This window comes from Porites lutea, chromosome 1, assembly GCF_958299795.1.
Source record: "Porites lutea chromosome 1, jaPorLute2.1, whole genome shotgun sequence".
Taxonomy (NCBI): domain Eukaryota; kingdom Metazoa; phylum Cnidaria; class Anthozoa; order Scleractinia; family Poritidae; genus Porites; species Porites lutea.
The window spans coordinates 42,023,504-42,043,421 of record NC_133201.1 but is presented as its reverse complement, the minus strand read 5'-3'; the positions used below and the strand labels follow the sequence as shown (position 1 = coordinate 42,043,421).

At 38.2% G+C, this 19,918-nt stretch overlaps 3 protein-coding genes across 3 annotated transcripts; 1 reads left to right on the top strand and 2 right to left on the bottom strand.

Annotated features, from left to right (window-relative positions):
* Nucleotides 1–2,909: 2,909 nt before the first annotated feature.
* On the bottom strand, nt 2,910–4,533 carry LOC140938625 (palmitoyltransferase ZDHHC20-like). The gene has a single exon (XM_073388127.1). It carries the CDS (start codon nt 4,529–4,531, stop codon nt 3,599–3,601), a length of 933 nt encoding a protein of 310 aa, XP_073244228.1. The 5' UTR covers nt 4,532–4,533; the 3' UTR covers nt 2,910–3,598.
* A 104-nt stretch (nt 4,534–4,637) lies between these two features.
* Nucleotides 4,638–11,810, top strand: LOC140951413 (putative ZDHHC-type palmitoyltransferase 8). Its single transcript, XM_073400665.1, has one exon. The coding sequence runs from the start codon at nt 4,651–4,653 to the stop codon at nt 5,665–5,667; it is 1,017 nt and encodes a 338-aa protein (XP_073256766.1). The 5' UTR covers nt 4,638–4,650; the 3' UTR covers nt 5,668–11,810.
* On the bottom strand, nt 10,489–18,044 carry LOC140951422 (threonylcarbamoyl-AMP synthase-like). The gene is made up of 5 exons (XM_073400676.1): nt 17,906–18,044; nt 16,618–16,825; nt 14,777–15,014; nt 14,187–14,323; nt 10,489–12,154 (listed from the first exon to the last, which is right to left on the bottom strand). Exons 1-5 carry the CDS (start codon nt 17,961–17,963, stop codon nt 12,091–12,093), a joined length of 705 nt encoding a protein of 234 aa, XP_073256777.1. The 5' UTR covers nt 17,964–18,044; the 3' UTR covers nt 10,489–12,090.
* Between the last annotated feature and the right edge of the window lie 1,874 nt (nt 18,045–19,918).

The following is a 19,918-nucleotide window of genomic DNA, read 5'->3' as shown; positions in this document are numbered from 1 at the left end:
CGCATTCGAAGTGTAAGATATCAAAAAGGAAAACTAAACGTTACTAAACGGCAAAAAATATCATTTTTAGGTCTGTAGGGTTTGCTGACTGGTTTGTGGTAGACTGCAAAACAGTCGGTTTTTTCTCAAAATCAGTAAAGAAAACGGTAAAGCGTGGGTACGAGTCTTACGCGCGCGAACCGCGCGAGCCTCACACGCCCGTAGGGCGTGTGAGGCGAGAGAAAAAAAACCGTATTTTTAGCCTCTCTCCCCAGTCTGGCTCTCTGTTTTCAGCCTCGTTCCAGACCTTTTGTTTGACTGCTCGCGCGCAGGAGCCCATCAAATGGAGCCTCCATCTCCATTAATTTCTTGAGTCAACCCTTTCCCGAGTAGATTTATAAATAGAACGGCTAGTTTCCCGCGAAAAGTGTCATATTTCCGTGAGTCTCGTGTGTCACCGTGAAAAAATAAAATTGGATGAAGTCGAACTCAGAAGCCCGTCATTCGACCGATTTCCTTCTTTCCTTTCCGTCCATTTTTACAATTTTACAGCCGCTGGGATCTGGGTATCATGAAATAAAAGTTAATGAATTACCCGACTGAGACTGAGCATGAAGCGATGGGAAAAAGGCTGCGAACTGAGGATCACGGAAAGGTTATCGTTGCGAGTGTTGTTGTTTTTTTTTGGCCGTCATGCATCCCACATTTAAGCATGCACCTTGAAAAGAGTCGACGATTAAGCGTTCTGAGGACGATTTGGAACTTTTCGATGATCAGCGCCGAAAAAGTGCCAGGATCATTTGATTTTTGTCATCACCGTGGAGTGGATTTCGCCAGTTAATCACCGCGTGCAAAAGCGATGACCTAAGTAGCAACTAACGAGGAATGCTTCAGTTCCGAAATTTGAGAAATTGCAGTCTAACTTTACAACTGACTTGTATCACCATGAGAGTTGCCTGATAAAACTGGCACTTGAAAAGTTGAACAGAAGACAACAGTTGCTCGACCGTGAAGCTAACTCAAAAGTAAGGAGGAATTTGTGACATTGCGCTCCATTCCAAAGACCCACTTATCTCAAGAAAAACAAAATGGATTGTATCTGCGCCAAAAGAATTATGACTGACTAACAGGATAATTAATTCTCAGCAGTTAATGTAGAAGTTTAGGCTCAATTCCTTCCTTCGAATTCGCATCGGTAGATCACTTTTTTGCGAGAAGACAATGGCTGGACCCGGCGTTACAAAACACAGCTGAAAACATAGCAGGGAATCATCACACTAGCTGACGGACAAAACAACCACAAGGACTACAAGTATTTATTCAGATAAACGCATTTCGAAAAAAAAAACCTCGAAAAACTAGAAATTTGATTAATATTGAGTCATTTAGCCGAAATAAGAACCTTAACGCTCAAGAAAATTGGCTAAAGAAAACGAATCCTGTCAGAACTACAGACTGCAGTTATTAGTTAATCATTATGCAATCCATGTAACAGACCAGCTTCATGGCCTCTTAATGTGAGACAAGCAACTAAAATTAAGATTAACATAGTCAGAGTTTAAAACTCTCCACAGTACAATCTACCCGCTAGAAAGAAAAAAAAAGAAAATCTCTGAGAGATGAAAACGCTAAAGTCACGTTTCACTAGCTTATGATTGTGTTTGGCCTGTCAACAACGAATTTCCTGCTGTTTGATGAAGTACAATAGCAGTGTGATTTCGTCTTTGTGATTGGCTCTTCCTACCGTCGGCGCGCGAAGTCTCCCCTGGGAACCGTTCTAATTATAAATCTACTCGGGAAAGGGTTGACTCCAAGGGCTTGTATTGGAGATGGAGGCTCCATTTGATGGGCTCCTGTCGCGCGTAATTCAATACGCAAAAATACGGACTGTTTTGAAGTCTAGGTTTGTGGAATTTAAAAGATATTCAAAATTCGAGCAAAAACCGTTCTAATAATACACTGGTCCATGAAAACGCCGTTACCCGAGTGCATGGAAGTTGCTTGTTCCAGGTTATGGGCTCATGTTTCATATACCATCTAAAGCCTAAAAAAGGAACCCCTTTCGGGCGGAACCTCCCCATATACGCGTATAGGCTACGCAATCATGGGGAGTAGACTAGGGCCAGTTTCTCATTTTTCTTAGTCCATTGAGCAAAATGTGGGAGATACCAAAATGACCACGCCCATCTAAGTAGGGAGTGACTCCTGGGGGTCACTTCTTGCCTCCCTCAACCTCTTTCTTTACAATCTCTAGTTGTACTCTCTATAAAAGAAGTTTGAAATGGAAAATGGCTCCCTGAACAGACTTATACAAATTTGAAATATTATCTGACTAAATGGCCCTGAGAACTGCAAGGATTTATTTGTAACTGCTAGCTAGTGAAGGGGTCGCAGAGGGCTCTGACTGAGTTTTGCCAGCCACAATTCTTGAGAGCACCAGAAAAGTTCCACACATCAATTCTTGATATCCATGAAATATTAAGTTTATTTCTTGCACCTCATATGCACCAAGCTTATTATAAAAACATACAATTCAACATACAGCATGTAAAACATGGGATGCAAATGAGGTCAAACTTGTAGGCAGTTTTATAGGGGAGAGGGCTGAACATGCTATGGAGTGAAACTACTAAAACTCAAATCGCACTAAACCCTCCCATACCATAAATCATCTATTAAGACCCCCCTCTCAAATAAGCCCCCCACCTTTTTCAGGGGAAGGAAGTTTTCAAGGCCTTACTCTTTTTTAAGACTGCCTTGCTCCTCTCCCTTCCCTCCTTATTCATCACAACCAAATTAATAAATGATTCAGGGTTGTCCAAACCTACAAGTTAATTTTTTTCTTTGGTGGCCATTTTGTGACCAACTCTTTAGGTTTAGTCACCAAAGGAGTTTTTTAGGTGCCAAAATATATGTCATTTATTAAGTTTTAATAATCGGTTAATAATATTATTAATTTGGGCTTAAGAATGGTATTGTTCAGGCAAAACAAGGTCTCTAAACGGATATTTACCATATTCACAAGTGTATACGGTAACTTACAATCCATGTCAAGTAACATCCATGTCATTTCTTCAAGTATCAGTTTTCTCTGGTCGCCAACTTGGCGACTATTTTCTGAATCAAATCGCCAGTACCAAAAGTTAAGTCGCCATGGTGCCTAAAGTGGTCGCAGCTTGGAGGGTTGTTGTCACTGAGATTTCAAGTTGCCAGGTAAATACAACAAGTAGGCAGGGAATGAAACAGCTTGGGATTTCTTTTGGTTCTATATTTCTTCTATTTTCCTCTGAAAGTAGCCAGGTTCCAGGTTCATGGTAGCCGGGGGAAATCCCTGGCCCCCACCTCTTAATGAGAACCCTGAATGATAGACTGTATTAATTTATGACAACTGTTACAATAATTATTCATGTGGACTAATCTGGTAGGGTTTATTGAATGATGTGCTGGAAGTTCAGATTTGTTTTGAAAACAGTATAATGGCCTGTTTTTGATAAATTAAATGAGACCCCTCCCTCAAATAAGCCCCCCTCAAATGGGCTTGATATAAATAAGCTCCCAGGGGTTTTAATAGAACATTAACAGTATTTCCCATATGCAGAGACTGACTGGACAGTCTTGATTACACCAGGAATTCGTCTGGGGGAAGAAGTTCAGGTATTTCATTGAAGCCTGGGATAAAAAACTTCCACCACTTTTCCCTTCTGTACAACAACAGCTTCCTTAGCAGCAGTTTCTTTTTTCGTAAACCCCTGTCTATTAAAATGTTTTTCAAAAATTCCCTTACGCTGAGCTTCTGACAAACTTTGAGAAAGTCAATCATCGACATGTCAATGACAAGAAGAAAGGTATGGAAACAAAGCATCACAAAGATAAACAACAGCACGAAGATGACAACAAGGAACATGACAGCATAATCACCGAGTTCAGTGCAGACTTTAGGATTGTAAAAAGATGATCTGTAGTTCAACATACAGACCATAAATGGAGTGTAAGTGCAGTAAGCGGCGAACACAAGGCCCAACGAACAATGCAGCACAAATAAATAGAAGTAAGCGAAATTGTTCAAACCAACGCAGTTATTAGTGAAGGGGCAGTGATGTGACATCAGCATAACGCAAGAGTCACAAGAGCTGCAGTGATGCGTTCCACGGTCTCTAACACGCGAACACTTGCCACAAAATTTTAGCGATTCAGTGTCTATGTCTGTGTCTTCTTCGAGTTCTTGACGCGTTTCTGGATATCCCGGGGAAATAATCATGGCTGCTAAATAGTTGAATACCATGTTAAGCCAAAGGTAACTCGCAATTAAAGCATAACAAACGCCTTCGAACGAGGTGAACGGCTTGGCAACCAGGATAGGCAAAATCACCATGAAGAAAAACCAAATTGACGAGGCAAATATGAATAAGACAGGAGTTATCTGAAATGCTTTGAGAAGTCTGTAAAGCCACGTTTTCTTTGAACCACGGGGGAACAGAGTTTGTAAGCTGGTGATTATAAAAACGCCTTGGATTAGTCCTACCGACAAGATTATAATCCACACAAACGCCATTTTGAAACTCACGCGGAAGAGCCTGGAAAGCATCAAACAGATAAAGATTCATCCCCAGATTCTTCGCAGTGTCTGGAAACGAGGTAAAATTCCTGGTCACTTGGCAAGCAGCGTCCAAAATGGCGGTAATTGTGGTGACTTTCTTTGTAACGACTGCAGTCGTTGTTTTTGGCGTACTTGCATTCCAGATCCTTCCAAGGCTGTTTCCAAAGCTCAAGACCTTCTTGCCGTCGCAAGCTGTTATAAGCTACTTCCAGCTTGTGCCAATCAGCGTTATTTTTCCGACTTTGTTATGGTTGTTCTTCAGTGTTTATCTTTACGCTCATGTCCCCGATCAGCCGTACTCTTCGTTGCTAGGGTGGGTACACATCTTCATCACCAACTACATGATGGCGAACGCTGTTTTTAACTACTACATGACCGTCTTCACGTGCCCGGGATATCCACAACGCCAGGATGAGTTCACCCGAGACAGACTTTTCGTGAAAACGTATCAAATGTGTATCAAATGTAAGCGTGTACGAAATGCAGGAACACACCACTGTAGCTGGTGCCATACATGTGTGGAAATGATGTGTCACCATTGTCCTTTCACCAACAACTGCATTGGGCGCAGAAATTACGTTTACTACTACACATTCCTGACATATGCCTTCTTCGGACTGTTATATGCATGTTACCTCGCGTACTTCCCATTCGTAAATTGCATGTCCGGCCTTGTAGTTCGCAAAATTCAAGAAACCATGTCTTTTCTGCCCCAACTGAGCGCTCTCCGCGAGGCAGGGATAGTTCGCTTTAATATGTACGAAGATTTAACTGTTCCTGAAGGCTGCCAGTTTGTGCAGGAGTATGCTGTACTCTTTGCTCCCTGTGTAGGAATCACTTGCTTCATGGGGCTTTTGTTTGGTTTTCAAACGTTCCTTCTTCTTGCTGATATGTCCATTGTTGATTTCTATGAAAGCCTCTCCAATGCCACCTCTTTGCAGGAGCTTCTCCGAATCTTTCACGTCAGCATATTCAAAAGAAAGAAGTTTCGCTTTAAGAACTTAGTCCTTGGGAAGAAGAGTCATGCGTGGATGTTTTTTGTACCTTTCCCCAATAATGTGGAGAGTGATTTGCCATTGAAGGACTTGTGAAATGGACGACCAATCCAGATGCATCCTAGCCAAGAGTTTCTATGATAACAGCATGGTTTATTTTTCTTTTGTATTCCCTTTTGTGAGAGATGTTTTTCCTTCCTAAAACCATTTTCCTAAGAAATAATAATTTATTTTTGATTTGCCAACCCCCCACCCCTGGGACAAGGCCACTTGAAATTATCATTCCCCATGCGTGACTCACACTCTCTTATTCCGACTCATTTAATTTGTCAAATGTTGGCGATTTTTCAGGAGTTGAATTCTAAAGGACCGTATCTAAGTTCTCAAAAACAAAAAGAAAATAGTTGTCTGCGTGTTCACATCCTCCATTAAATGTGAAATTAGGCAGTTTCACAATGCAGTCGGCAGTGACGGTAAAGAAACATACAAAAAAGCATGATGCACGTGCAAAGTTGTTTTGGCAATCTCAACCTATTGCTTTTTTGCCATCCTTGTTGACATCGTCATCATTGTTACTTAAACTACCTATTGAGGAAAGGGAGGGACACGTCATTTACAGAGTCACTTTGATTTTTTTTTGTGAAATGCTCATACCACGATCTTATAAGAAAACCCTGTTAATGGATATGTTGTAAATCCCGATGTGTATATTTCTCTATAGCATCACCTTGTTAATACTGTCCAGTTAAGGCAAAACGTCAATTTCAAAGTGCAGGCAAGTGGCAAAAGGAAAATAATTTATCTTTTTCTAAACAGTGTCTCTTATATGAATTTTTTCACTTCTAATGTAGCCATTGCCTATGTAATAGCACCCTCACAATAAAAACAAGAGAAGTGACCAGCTATGAAATTTGACCCTAGCCCACTAAAATGGCAACCTCTGAGTGAAGTCTCAACAAGACTTTATGAGCTCCATGTGTGTGGAAAGAAAATGATGACTTTGTGGGGTAATTCACCATGTTGAGTAGCATCAGCCTTTTAATACAAGAATCATTGTATTTCATTCAAATTATTTCTTCTTTTCAGAATGGCTTAAACTCTTATAGTTAGTTAGTCATAGCTGTGAGCTACGTATACAGCTAAGCAACTAATCTGCCACAGCTTTCTACCTTAGCAGATAACACCCTCACCAATCTGCATAATTCTTTGTATCATATTTAGTCTCATCCAATAATAATAATAATAATAATAATATTTATGTTTATTATTTAAAATCATTTTGGTCTATATTTAAGTCGCATTATCTGTAGCATAATGGCAAGCTTTACACAATATTTAAGCTGAATAATATGTAGCAAAGGAATTTCTAATACAGATACAAGTGTCATTTACCATGTGTTAATATTTATTTTAGACTATGTTAAGCAAATGTAGCTTGTAAAATACAGGCCCTAGTTGTTCAAAAGTTGAATAGCGCTTATCCACAGGATTTTCCAACCAGTGAATAAAATGTTAGAGAAAACAATAACATGTTATCTAGTGAATAGTGATTCATCCGGTGGAGAGCATTATCCATAGACAATGCTTTTGGGCATAATTTTTCCTTCTGTAAAGCATGGTTTTTTGATGTAGCGTCACAGGAAAATTAAGTTTATCAATACTATTTATTTAGCTTTGAAATAGTTTCATGTTGAAAATCAGGGTATTATTGGTGGGTGAACACAGTTTTGGCAGTTTGTGAGTATATGTCATTTGCCAAATCATGGCGAGAGAAACGTGGCAGCTCACAAGCTGAAACTTGGCAAGTGAAAAATATACTGAGGAAAGATTTTGATTGACAGGTAAAATTTGACATTTTCGTAGTTTCCATGGCAACATGAACGATTGATTTCACTTTTTCTCTCTTTACATAAAATTCGCTCATTAGATTTTCCTATAAACTTGCACACAGCTTACTATAATTATTAATCATTCGCATTTGAAATTTATTTGACCAAATTTTAACAGACAAATTTTTAGATAATAATATAATTGTACTGTAATTATTAATTGTGTCACAAAATTCGTCTGTTCAACTTCCATTTTAAAGTTCTCATTATAAAAATTTTGCCAAATATCACAAAATTTTAAAGGGTAGATTTTGAGAAATCGTCTTCTACGTACATTGCTTTTTTCGCCCCCATGTTTGTTTGTGTAATTTAAAACGCGCTCCCGCTGACCGCCCGCAAAACTGTCTTTGGCCACATTAAGGAAGCATCTGGCTGCACGCAAGAAAAAAACATTTGGTACAAAGGGTAGTGTATTGGTAGTAATGTAGAAAAAACAAAGTGAAATAAAAAGATGTTATCTACACTTTTGGCCTGAGATGGGATATATACTGGTAACTTAACTCCACTCATTCACCTGGGCCGGGTTGTTCGAAACTGGGTTAAGATAACCGAGGGTTAGCGCGAAATTTGAACTCAGATATGAGAGCTTAAAAAGCAAATTCAGTGTAATTCTCTTTGCCTACAATTTGATAATTGGATACTCTAAAAAGAATAGAGGAAATTATCCGAGAGAGTGCTTTTGATAAAAAGATAAGGAATTCCGGGTTAAAATTTAACCCCAGGTTAGCGCTAACCGGCGTTTGAACAACTGGGCCCTGACATATAGGATAAGTAAAGTGAAGAAAAACTTTTTTTCAACAGGGTGCTCCATTTAGCACTGGGGCTGGTCTCCGTAGGGGCCCTGCATCTTAAAAACTACTTTACTTTAAGGAATTGTATAATAATTTTACTACATTAATTTTTAAGAAGCCCAAAATACAATAACAGTATTTAAACCTTTAAAAAACCTAAAAAACAATACAAAACTATACAAAAAAATTATGATGAGAAAATGCCTTCCTCAGCAGCAGAAAGTCTGTACGCCCTCAGTTCATGGAAAATTTTCCGCCTTCTCCCGTTATGTTTGATGGTAGTCTGTCCTGTAGTATCGTTATGAATGTTTGAAAACCTAGTAAAATATGAAAAAAAAAACAAAAAAAAAAAATCTAAGAAAACCCTCAAACAATTTTTTTCAAGTAGTCCCCCTTCTCTGAGAGCCTTTCTACTTTAGACAAAAGTTTTCTATTCTGAATAATAATAATGAAAAAAAATGATGACCTCTGTTGCACCCCAGCTTTTTTTCCAATGTTTACACCTTTGTTTTGTTATATTTTGACTTTTGGACTATTTTAGTTCATGGGAGTTTCGACGACTCATCCCATTTTGTCCATGTTTAATATTGACACACGCTACGTCTCGGCCGCCTGTGTTTTGAGCGACGCACGTCAACCGGAAGTGGAGCTTCTTACCTCACCAGATCTTCATTCCACTTCCGGATAACGTGACGGCTTTGTCCTATATAATCGCGTGACCTCGTTGTTGAAATGGGCGATCAACATCAGCTGGTCACGTATGCTAACTGTTTAGCGCGCAAGGGTCAAAATATCGCTTAGTGATTGGCTACTTCCATGTTAGCTATTCAAGTGAACAGGTTTCTGATACATAAATATTGCGACAGAAATAAGAATAGTGATAAAGGTCACTTAAAAAGATGGAGGTTCAAAGTTTACTGTAAAATCTCCGCCGAGAAGTATTTTGTAGTCAGTGCGAGAAGACGTTTACTGATCTTAAACAATCGCCCTGCTTGCACAGCTTTTGTCTTCACTGTCTCACCAAACTGCAGGAAGAAAGCGAAAGTCGTGACCTAATTATCTGCCCTGAGTGCCTCAAACAGTTCAAACCTCCTGCGAGTGAGATCTCAAAGATTTACCCACGAACGCTCGAATCAATAGTTTATTGGATGCAATCGCTAAGGTAAAGAGAAACGCCTCCGAAAGAAAGTGTGGAAATTGCAACAAAAACTCGTGTTGGTATTGCTTACAATGTGCCACGTTCTTGTGTGGAGATTGTATTGGTTTTCATAACAAAGACAAAGCTAAAGAAAAACATCACGTCATGGCCTCATTCAAAGACAAAGACCCTGAAACACTGCAGCAAGCAGCGAGACAGCTCAGCCCCGTGCTATGTTTTGGAGAGATCGGCTTCATGGGACTCCCAGAACTGGAAGACACCTCTGGAAAGTTTATGCTTCCCTGGGGCGTTGCAGTGAATGAAGAAGATGAAATAGCCGTCACCGATAGTGGGCACAATAGAGTTCAGGTATTTAGGAGTGATGGCTCTCACCTGATCACGTTTGGTTCCCGTAGTGGTTTAAAATGTGATAGAAACGGAGAATTTGACTATCCTACTGGGATTGTTTTTGACAAAAAAGGCCATATTATAGTGGCCGATTCTTGCAATCACCGAGTTCAAATTTTCAGTGGGAGGGGTGATTACCTGAGCCAATTTGGAAAGGAAGGGAGCCTTGACCATGAGTTGATGAAGCCTTATGGCTTATCTCTAGACAGTGATGGTAACATTATTGTTGCTGACACAGGCAACAAGCTGATTAAGTTCTTTACTCCAAGTGGTGAATTTATCCGCAAAATAGGCGGGGACGAGATACTGGATAATGCCCATTACTGTGTTCAACAGGGCAAACACTTTATTGTGTCAGACATAGATCACTGCATAAAAATATTTGACCTCAAGGGAAATTATTTATACAAATTTGGTAAGCAAGGGGAAGGAGATGGGGATTTCAAATCACCTCGTGGCTTGTTAGTGACCCAGGCTGGCCAACTGGCTGTCTGTGATTCAGAGAATCATCGTGTTCAAGTTTTCAAGCAGAACGGAAAGTTTTTCACAAAGTTTGGCAAGAATGGTAGTGAGATAGGAGATTTGTATTACCCAACCTCATTAGCAAATTTAAGCGATGGAAAAATAGTCATAGCTGATATGTACAATAATCGCATTCAAATATTCAAGTAGACAAAAGCCCTAATCCTGTTGTGACAGCATTTATTGCAGATTGTCATATTCACACTAGCCTGTTCCAGGCATTCAGGTAGTGGAGAGCAGTGCAAAGTCAGAGAGTGGGGAAAAAATTAAGAAGAAAGAGAGGGAGAGAGAGAGGTCCCCTTGCTCTCATCCCTTATCCCACCCCCTCACTGTTTTTTGCTCTGCTGACATCTCTTTGCACTGTCCCCATGATCTGAATGCCTGGAACCAGCTATCAAGGAGCATAAATAACAATAGAAAAGGAAATATTATAATACAAAAATATTGAGAGATATAATACAGTGACAGTGGATCAAGGTCTTGAGGAAGGAGACTCTGAGAGGGAGGGTTCCACTACCATTTTTCTTAATGCCTCAGCATTGTGGACTTGGCTTTGGCTGAAAATTTACCATGTACCGGTAAGTCCTAAGAGTCAGTAACATTAATTCCTCCTAATAATATCAATACATAATCAAGTAGGAAGGTTACGAGAATTGATGAAATGATCATCAAAAGGAAAATTCTTTTATCTGTTAATAACATTTTCTCAACTAACTTTTCAATTTGTATGTGGATACTGGGGATTGAAGGGTTAAAAGGACAGCTGGAAGGATGGTCTTAGTATCCCAGGGTCCTCCTCAAGACCTGCCACTGTCATATCAAAAGTGAGTTATAAAATATATTCAAAAAATATCACAATAAGCTATCCTAATATTTTTATAAGGACATGTAATTTTGTGTGTCATTGACATGTCTATATTTGAGCCTAGTAAGCTATCAACAGAATTATTTATCTACCTATAAATCTATTATTCTATCAATATACAGTTGAAACTTTCTCTTAATGGACACTTCCACACAGCAGCTATTTTTTATTTAACCCTGTAGGGTGTGACTAACTCTGAGGGTCTTCCTTTACACTGAAAGTGGGCAGCAAAAGTCAAGGTTACTTTTCTGCTCTGGAAGGTGTCCACTTACGGAAGCTTTCACTGTATACCCAAAATAAAAGAAATAGCAACTATGGCAAAAGGCAGCAAGGAAAGTCCACAAATTAAACAATGGGTATCTTACAAAACAACATTGACAATATTAAGCATCTAAATCACTTTTCTACTTATATAATATTATTGTTATGTCTACGAATATTTATTCTTGACTTTGGAAGTAATAATATTTTTGTAGAAAAATCTTAATGATGCTTATTAATAATTAGACCTTGCCTAATTAGATTTTACTATTAACGTTAAGTAAGTAAGGATGCATATGTATAATCTATGGCTACTACTTGACATAGGATTAACAATAATAAATTAAAGGATATTTTAATGTTCAGCTGTGTTTATTGTTTGATTGTAACATTATTAGCTGAGGTAATGGGATTGGGAATGGGGTTTTGCTCAAGAAGATGAGATAGCCTTTCTTGCCCTTGTTAGAACACCAGAAGCAACACGAACCCGTTTTTTTCTCATCTAAAGTTTTGAGAGAGGGACAATAAATTTAAAACTGTGTATGACAAGGCTATAACAGAATGGCACCCTTGACTTTTTTGTTTACTACATGTATCTATTTTCAAAATCTTTGTAAACAAAATTACATTCATATTATAAATCAATCAACCACTGCAATCCTCAAGTCCATACTTTTCACTGAGAACATTAACAATCTGGTTGTAGGCACTGGAAAACAGGCAAAACACAATTATTGAACTGGATGTAAACCAATATCTTATCCATAATTTCTATGGTTTAATACAATATTCTATGGCTTATACAACAGCAACATATTTTCAATAGTGAGATGTGTTCGATCTTTCTTCTCAAGTTTGGCCCTTGTCAGGAGCTGCCCTTATACAGCAGCCCTTCAATATAGTTTTCTTCCTCCTACTACGCAAGGTTTCAAGGCTTTTTGCCTTCTTTAGTCTTGTATCAATAAAAAATGTGTCTGTAGCCTTCTTTTCCAAGACCCAGGCCTAAATAAGGACACCATGGCACGTTACATTGGTGTCTGTATTAACCCATTCGCCCCTGAGCTGCCTGTGTCCATGTACTCTCTACCACTGCTTGTGACATCATCAGTTTTAATGGTCAAGGACAACTTTGTACGCTAACGTGTGCTGAGTGAAGAGATCTTTCAAACCATACCAGATTGAGCACAATTCAGTCAAGGACACCGGAGAAAAAGGCAAAAAACCATGTAACACTGACCTGAAAATTGCCATGAAAATCTTGTTCCACTACCCACCTACCTTTTCTTTCACCTAATCCTAAGATCCTAAAAGCTTTCCTAAAAACTTTTCCCACCAAAATAAAGCCTACTAAATGCCCAGCAAAAGAAAAAAAATGAGGCAAGAAAAGCGAAAAAAGAGGGGAGGAGAGAAAGCGAAAAGTAAAAGTCAAGACTGCTGTGTCACTTTTAAACCCAAAAACTATCTCGCAATTTTGCTTTCTGCGCATGCCCGAACCTCACAAGCTGATATTTTGCAACTGGATCAGAAGGCCGCGAAGTGTATGACCTGCAAATGGATTTGTGGTAAGTTTTAGCTCTCAACAGCACGACGGTGACCAGAAAACCACTTGACAAGCTTCAAAAGGCATTTTTCGGCAAAATCTTTAGGAGCGAATGAGTTAACCGGGTCCCACTGTATTTAGAATAATCATTATTATTATTCACTCAAAATATTTGCCCGATTCTGATTGGCTAAAAGCACACACATAATTCACCATAACCAGTTGCTGATGACCAAATTTGGAAGAATTTTGTGTTTAGCGAGGAAATGACGTCAAAAATGCAGCGTTTTTGCAGGCTAATGCACTGTTAAACGAGAAGACCTGGGGATGAGGTTGAGTTGCTTTGGTTGTGGAAACAAAAACGGAGGACATTTCACTCATTTCTAGAGTAAGAACTAGGCAAAATAATAGCTAAAAACATGGCAAGAACAGGCTGCAAGAAGACAACTCGAAGGGTGACATCTGCTATTTGGAGAATGTTAAATTTTGCGGAGCTGAACAACCCTAAACGTGCACTATCGAAGATGAACTTAACATCGATGGATCGATGGAGGTAAGCACGTTTTAGCCTTTTTTTTAAACTAGGAATTATTTTGAACGAATTATAAAACAATTATTGAATTCGGCTTTCGTATCATATGAAGAATTATGGAGATCTTGGAGGGTGTTATCCGCCTCGGCCTATGACCTCGATGGATAACACCCTCCTCGATCTCCATAATTCTTCATAAGATACTCAGCCTCATTCATTAATTGTTAAATAATTCATTATTGTCCACAGAATAGGCCACTTCTGAGTTCCGAAAACCCTCACTTTCAAAACGAGGCCAAGTACGAAACCTTTCTTGAGAAAATGAGTCAAATTTGCATGACAATGAAAAATCACTTTCATATCAAAGGCTGAGCACTTAACCTCATTTTGATACAGAGGCCCAGGGAAACTCAGAAATGGCCTATTAAAGGAGGTTTTTAAGTTCAGAGAGAGATAGTAAAGTTGACCATCACAAAACTTTGAATTTGGTCATAATATTTGACATCATTATTTTTAAATTTTATAGAAAGATTATGTTGTGAAAATGTTATTCAGAAGACTGTATTAAACTGTAAATTGTATGTATCATGCGAAGCCATGTACAGCTGTATGATAATGAAGTACATAAGTAAACATCACACAATATTATTACAATGTTCAGCTTAGTACCTTCCTTCTCTGATTATTGTAAATTTGCCAGGAACTGATAAATTAACCACAGTTGAGCCTTTGCGACATTGCTCAGTCAGACCTATCACGCCACCATCAAGGATTAGATCCAGGTTGGACCAAATATCTTTGAACTCCTGGAAGGTAATTTTCAAATTATCATCTAGTTTTATAGTAAGCTCTCTCTACTTTGGACACCTTTAGGACCAGCACTATATATCCATCTTGGAGAGATAATTATTTGTCTTACATAGAATCAACAATAAATAGTAACCACACAAATTATACTAAAATAAGATCAGGCTATTATAGGTTATTAATCTGCTTGCAAAACTCTCTTTTTAGCTGTTAAGAAAGTTGTCTGCACACCATGCAAGCCCATCTCTCTCTGTTGGAATCACAGAATTGAGAAACCCATGTGCTTTTTCCATATAAAGTTTTACTGTTGTTTGTAGTAGTCAATTATAAAATATTGTTACATTTTATCAAATTCAAGCATAAGGTTTATTTACAGCAACCTAAAACCCATTTTACCTCTCCTAATATTCTTCCCTTGTTATTAAAGTAATAGAAAATGTTAGTCAACTAACCTCAATTTTTAAACTGCTTTGTCCTACTGTGCTGACATTTGCACTTGTCAGAGCAAGTGGTTCATCGCAAGCTAAGCACAGCTGCCGTACAAAATCATGATCTGGAATTCTAATTCCAACAAGACGTGTGGTGGGGTTTAATCCTGGATTCAATTCATCTGTTCTTTCAAACACAAGAGTCACAGGGCCAGGAAGTAAATCTTGAAGAGCCTCAGAACTAATGGTTACTTTTCCCCACCTGAAAACATTAGTGAGAGACAACACAATTACACCTTAAAGTCTGTATGTTGTTTAGACTAGTTACATGCACGTGGTCAGCATCTAAGGATGAATCTGAAAAATTTAAAAACAATTAACATTAACCTTTTCACTGCAATAGTGAAGAATGGTGTCTGGTGGATCGGAGTCTGAACATAACTTTTGAGTCCGTGGATGGTCAAAATTTTATACATGACCACTGAAATGAAACCCTTTTTGGCAACAATTTCAAATGGTACTTGCTTTCGGCCACTATCGGGAGCAAAAGGGTCAACTTCTGTGTGTAAATATCTTAACAAAAGTGGTAAATTATAACCTCAGAAGTGAATAAACAGGATGTAATATACAGTGTACGTTCGATTAAATGAACAAAACAAAGACCTTAATATCACAAACGATATTCTTCACCACAGTATAGGCATTTTTAATTAATTATATTATAGAAAAAAACTTGATAAAACGAAACCTTGTTATATAGAGAACATATTTTGCCAGTCCCCTGGTTCTTTGTTATTTTGAGGTCACACCGATATTGTCATATCACAAATGTGTGAGCAAGAAATTACAAATAAAAATAATCTTGAGTCCTGAACATGTCAATTAAACCTTTACAACCTTTACCTTGTAGATGCCATGGAGGCTTCAGAAGAGCAATAAATTAAAATAGTACTGGTAATTTCAATCATTTTTACAAAAACTTGATCATTTATTTTGTGTAAGGCCCCTTTCAAACTTCAAACTTTTTTCGCACAGAACTAATTCCTGTTTGCACGGGTTGTCCTAATGATAAAGTTCAAAAGTTAATTCAGTTTAGTCAGACCCAATTAATTATCACACTCTACTATCCTTACCAGTCAAAATAAATTTGATTAATTTATGCATTAGATTTGGCACAAGTTCATGCTTTGAAATGAAGTTGCACCACAGTCAAAATTCCAATGTTGGCCACTCAAACTCAGATAAGATATGTTGGCCTTACTGATACAACAGAGTGCAAAGAAAGAATTGTCCAATAGCCCGCGGCTAGTGGATTTTACTGCCAGGCAGGTGAATTCTGTTTTTAACTTACCCAATGGGCAAGTGAAGTTTCCAGGGAAATTCAAATTGCAGAAGAACTGTTATCACTCCTGCACATAAAAAAAATATTTCAGGCTAGGTAAAATAGCTTTGGGGCTAGTACATGCTACCTGCAGCTTACCATCAAGCTGTAAAACTGATTTTTCTTTGCACCCTGTACAAACGTCAGTCTTTTTATGTACTTAACAGAAGGAATTAGGTTCGGTACATAGACAGTTTTGAAGTTTGAACTGGGCCGTAAGAATATTTTTGTACCTGGGGCTACCAAGCTAACTCAAATGGTAAACAAAAATCAAGTTAGCCTGTTACCCCAGCTTAATTTACTCTAGCAACCGTATTTATCTCATCAGCTAATTTATAACACTGACAAGAAGATTGAGATTGCAATAAAGGCATGAATTTTTTGAACCCCTGAATAAAGTTTCTTTTATTTTACTTTGTTACGTTATATTAATTTTGTTAATCCAGGTTTAGGTACCCTTGTTTACATTGAATTCTTAACTTACTTGTGAACATCTTCCAGTCTTCCAACACAGATAGCAACAGGCTTCTCTTCATGTCGCTTCTTTATTTCATACAGTTTGTTAACAGCTTTAGTGGACTGCGCAAGTGTTGCAACACCATATATGGTATCAGTAGGGAGGGCTATTACATTTCCTCCTTTTAGGGACGTGACAGCAACATTCAGAATGCTTTGCTGTGCTGAGTCATTGTCTAATAATATATTAAGAAATAAAGTCAAACAAGAAATAAAATGGTGTTCAATGAAACACTAAATTATGAAAAAAGGAGAAGAGAAGGCTTGAATTCTAAGTCCCAATATCCAAATACAAATTCTCCACACTGATCTCCATAAATTTCCTTAAAGAATTTGTTGAGAGAATTTGGTAAAAGATCAAAACATTTTTCCTGTTGGTGATCATTTCATTACATTGTAATTCTCCCAGCCTTTTCTTTGAATTATGTATTGATAATATTGAGAGAAAAATGATGTTGGTCACCCTGGCAGAATAACTGACCACCTGTTGGAATGCTTTAAAGAATGATCAAAGCATAACAGTCTTAATAAAGTATAAAATAGGCAGCTTTTGTCACTTACTGCACTTTTCACAAACATGCGAACTCTAAAGTTCAAAAGCCGCCTTTACAGTTGCGTTTTTTGCTGCCGTCAATCATAATTATGATAACAAGCAACGAACCTTGAAACACAGAAACACACAAAACGGATCGAAATCCACCAATCACAAATCACAAACCAAGACCTTTTGAACCCGTTAAAGTAAAGTTTTGTTTCCTAAGAGGTCTGTTAAGATGATTGACGGCAGCGAAAAATGCAATTGTCAGTTGGCTTTTGAACTTCAGAATTCGCATGTTTGTGAAAAGCGCAGTAAAGAGAGGTAAATAAGTGGCCTCAGTAGTTCTAATAGTTTCGCTCGCTTTATGACAAAAAAAAAACATAACTTATATATAACAAAAAACTACAGTTTGCAGTAATAGAATAGTCGGCTTGGTGTTAGGAATTAGGAACTTTCCACTTCAGAGTCCCATTAGTATAAAATGGAGAATTCATAAAAACAGAAGAATATATCCTTCTGATAAAACTTATTTAAAAAGCACTGAACCAAACTAAACTTATTACAGCCGGTTTCGTCACACAGTAATAAAAAAGCATATCTCTTAGCACACGTAATCGAAATTCTCTAGTAAGCTAAATAAACTTACATTTAAATCTTACACCTCCTTAACTCAAGTTCCTGATAAAATTATTGAGCTTCAATCTTTTCGGTTGCTTACCTTGCGACGGGCTTTGCTTTACTGGTGAAAGCTTTAGAATTTGTACGGTGGAATTCATCGTGTTCGTCGCTCTAGACTTGCAGAGAATCACAGATACATAGTTTTGAAATGAAAGAATGAAAACCGAGGGTTATGAGATTGCCTTAACAGCAAAAACCCCAAAGATTTCTTATTGCACCACGATGTTGTGGATTGCACGTGTGCCCGCCATTTTGTTCCGACACTCTACCGAGGGAGATTGGTAACGAATGCCTGTGGTACCACAGGTTTCTCAGTAAGTTTGTAGCCTGCGCGAGCATAGCGCGAGCAGGCTCACTTCTGCGAGTTCTAACTGCGAGTTTGGGAAAAATTTTTGGCGGCTCCCAATGGGCAGAGGAAAAGGGACCAAGAGAGAATAAGGAGCGAAACGTGTTTAAAATTAGGGAGCTTAAACAAAGACTATTTAAGGAATTTTCCAGCAATACAAATTTGGTAGCCTCAAGGCATATTTTTAAAAAGGTAAAAGGCCTTACTTCAGGTTAGCACCCGTTGAAGTTTTGCCGTGTATGTTCTTCAAGGCAACGCGTAGTCTTCTAACAATCGAAAACAAATGAAGGATGGTTTTAAACTGGAAGTAACAGTTAATTCAGCGATGTTGATGGCAACGTGATTTACTTCTCAGAACCACCCTATTTCTTAATAAGGAACTGAAGTTAATTAGTACAAACAACGCAGTAGATTTGTCATTGCGCTAGGCTGGTTCCCAGTTCTTAGGCACAGATCCGAGTGATAATGTAATAGAAAATCCCAAAAGACTGGGCGAGGGCTCTCATTCATGGTTACTACATACTGCTTGGATCAGAATTAGCTAGTAATTTCGAGGATGGGCTATTTAACAAATCGACCACAATTTTCCATGGTCTACACTCTTATACACCATAGAAATGACGTCATAAAATGTTTAAAACTCAAGTGGAACCACGAGCCGCAGGCGAGTGGTTTCACTGCAAAGTCCTCGCCCTCTTTCAATTAGAAATACAGAGAAGGGGAACCGAAGCACATTATAACGATTTTATTCCAAAAGCAGTATTTCATAACGGCGTCTCTGAAAATATCATTTGTTTTTCTGGAGGAAGTAATATATTATTACAATGATAAAAATTTCCTCGAGATAGAGCCAAAAATTTTCATTATTAAAAGTTGCATATATAATTTTTTTTATAAAAGTTCTTAAACTAGACTCGTTATTCTGACAAGTCGGAGTTCTTCGGCGCATGCACCAATATAAATACGAAGAAAAATTTCTTCAGTTTTCTATAATATATTTCGTAGGAAATTCTATAAAATGCCAGATAAAACGGCGTGACTTTTCCATTACTCTAAGTTATTTATGAACTTCGGGTAGCGGAATCTCTAGCCATAATCACATTTAGGCCAGGTTTACAGAAGGGGAGAATTTCCCAGATTTATTGCATTAAGAGTATTAGGGTTGGCAGGGCACCGTTTAAACTGATTATAAATCTGAGGTCATTCATTCGAATGCTAAGTATCACTTGAAAATCAGGATTCAAAATCTCCTAAAAAGCGACCAAACCGAGGTCCACCGAGGCGTTTTTATTTCGGATCCTAACATCTGCGCCTGAACAGCTAAAAAAATCTGGTGCCAGCGAAATGTTCCGGATTCGTGAAAAAATTCTTCCATGGAGGACCCTTGGTCCCCCTTCTCCTAGTACGTCGCTTTGTATGAATAAAGTCTATCGTGTTCTGTATAGCGAGTTTTAAAACATCCAACAAAAAAGGCAAACGAAGGGGTACTTACCATTTACACAACAAATCAGTTGAATATCTTCAGTATAAACATACCAAGATTAAATTTGAATTTATGAGAGAAGAATCCTCTGCAAGGTTTTGCCTAATCAGCTTAAAACACTAAAAAAGAAAGAAAAACTGCAGTGTTAAAAAAAGTGCCATATTTTATGACGCTTTTCAAACGGAATGGCGCGAATCGTTGGATTTTCCAATGGCCATTTCCGG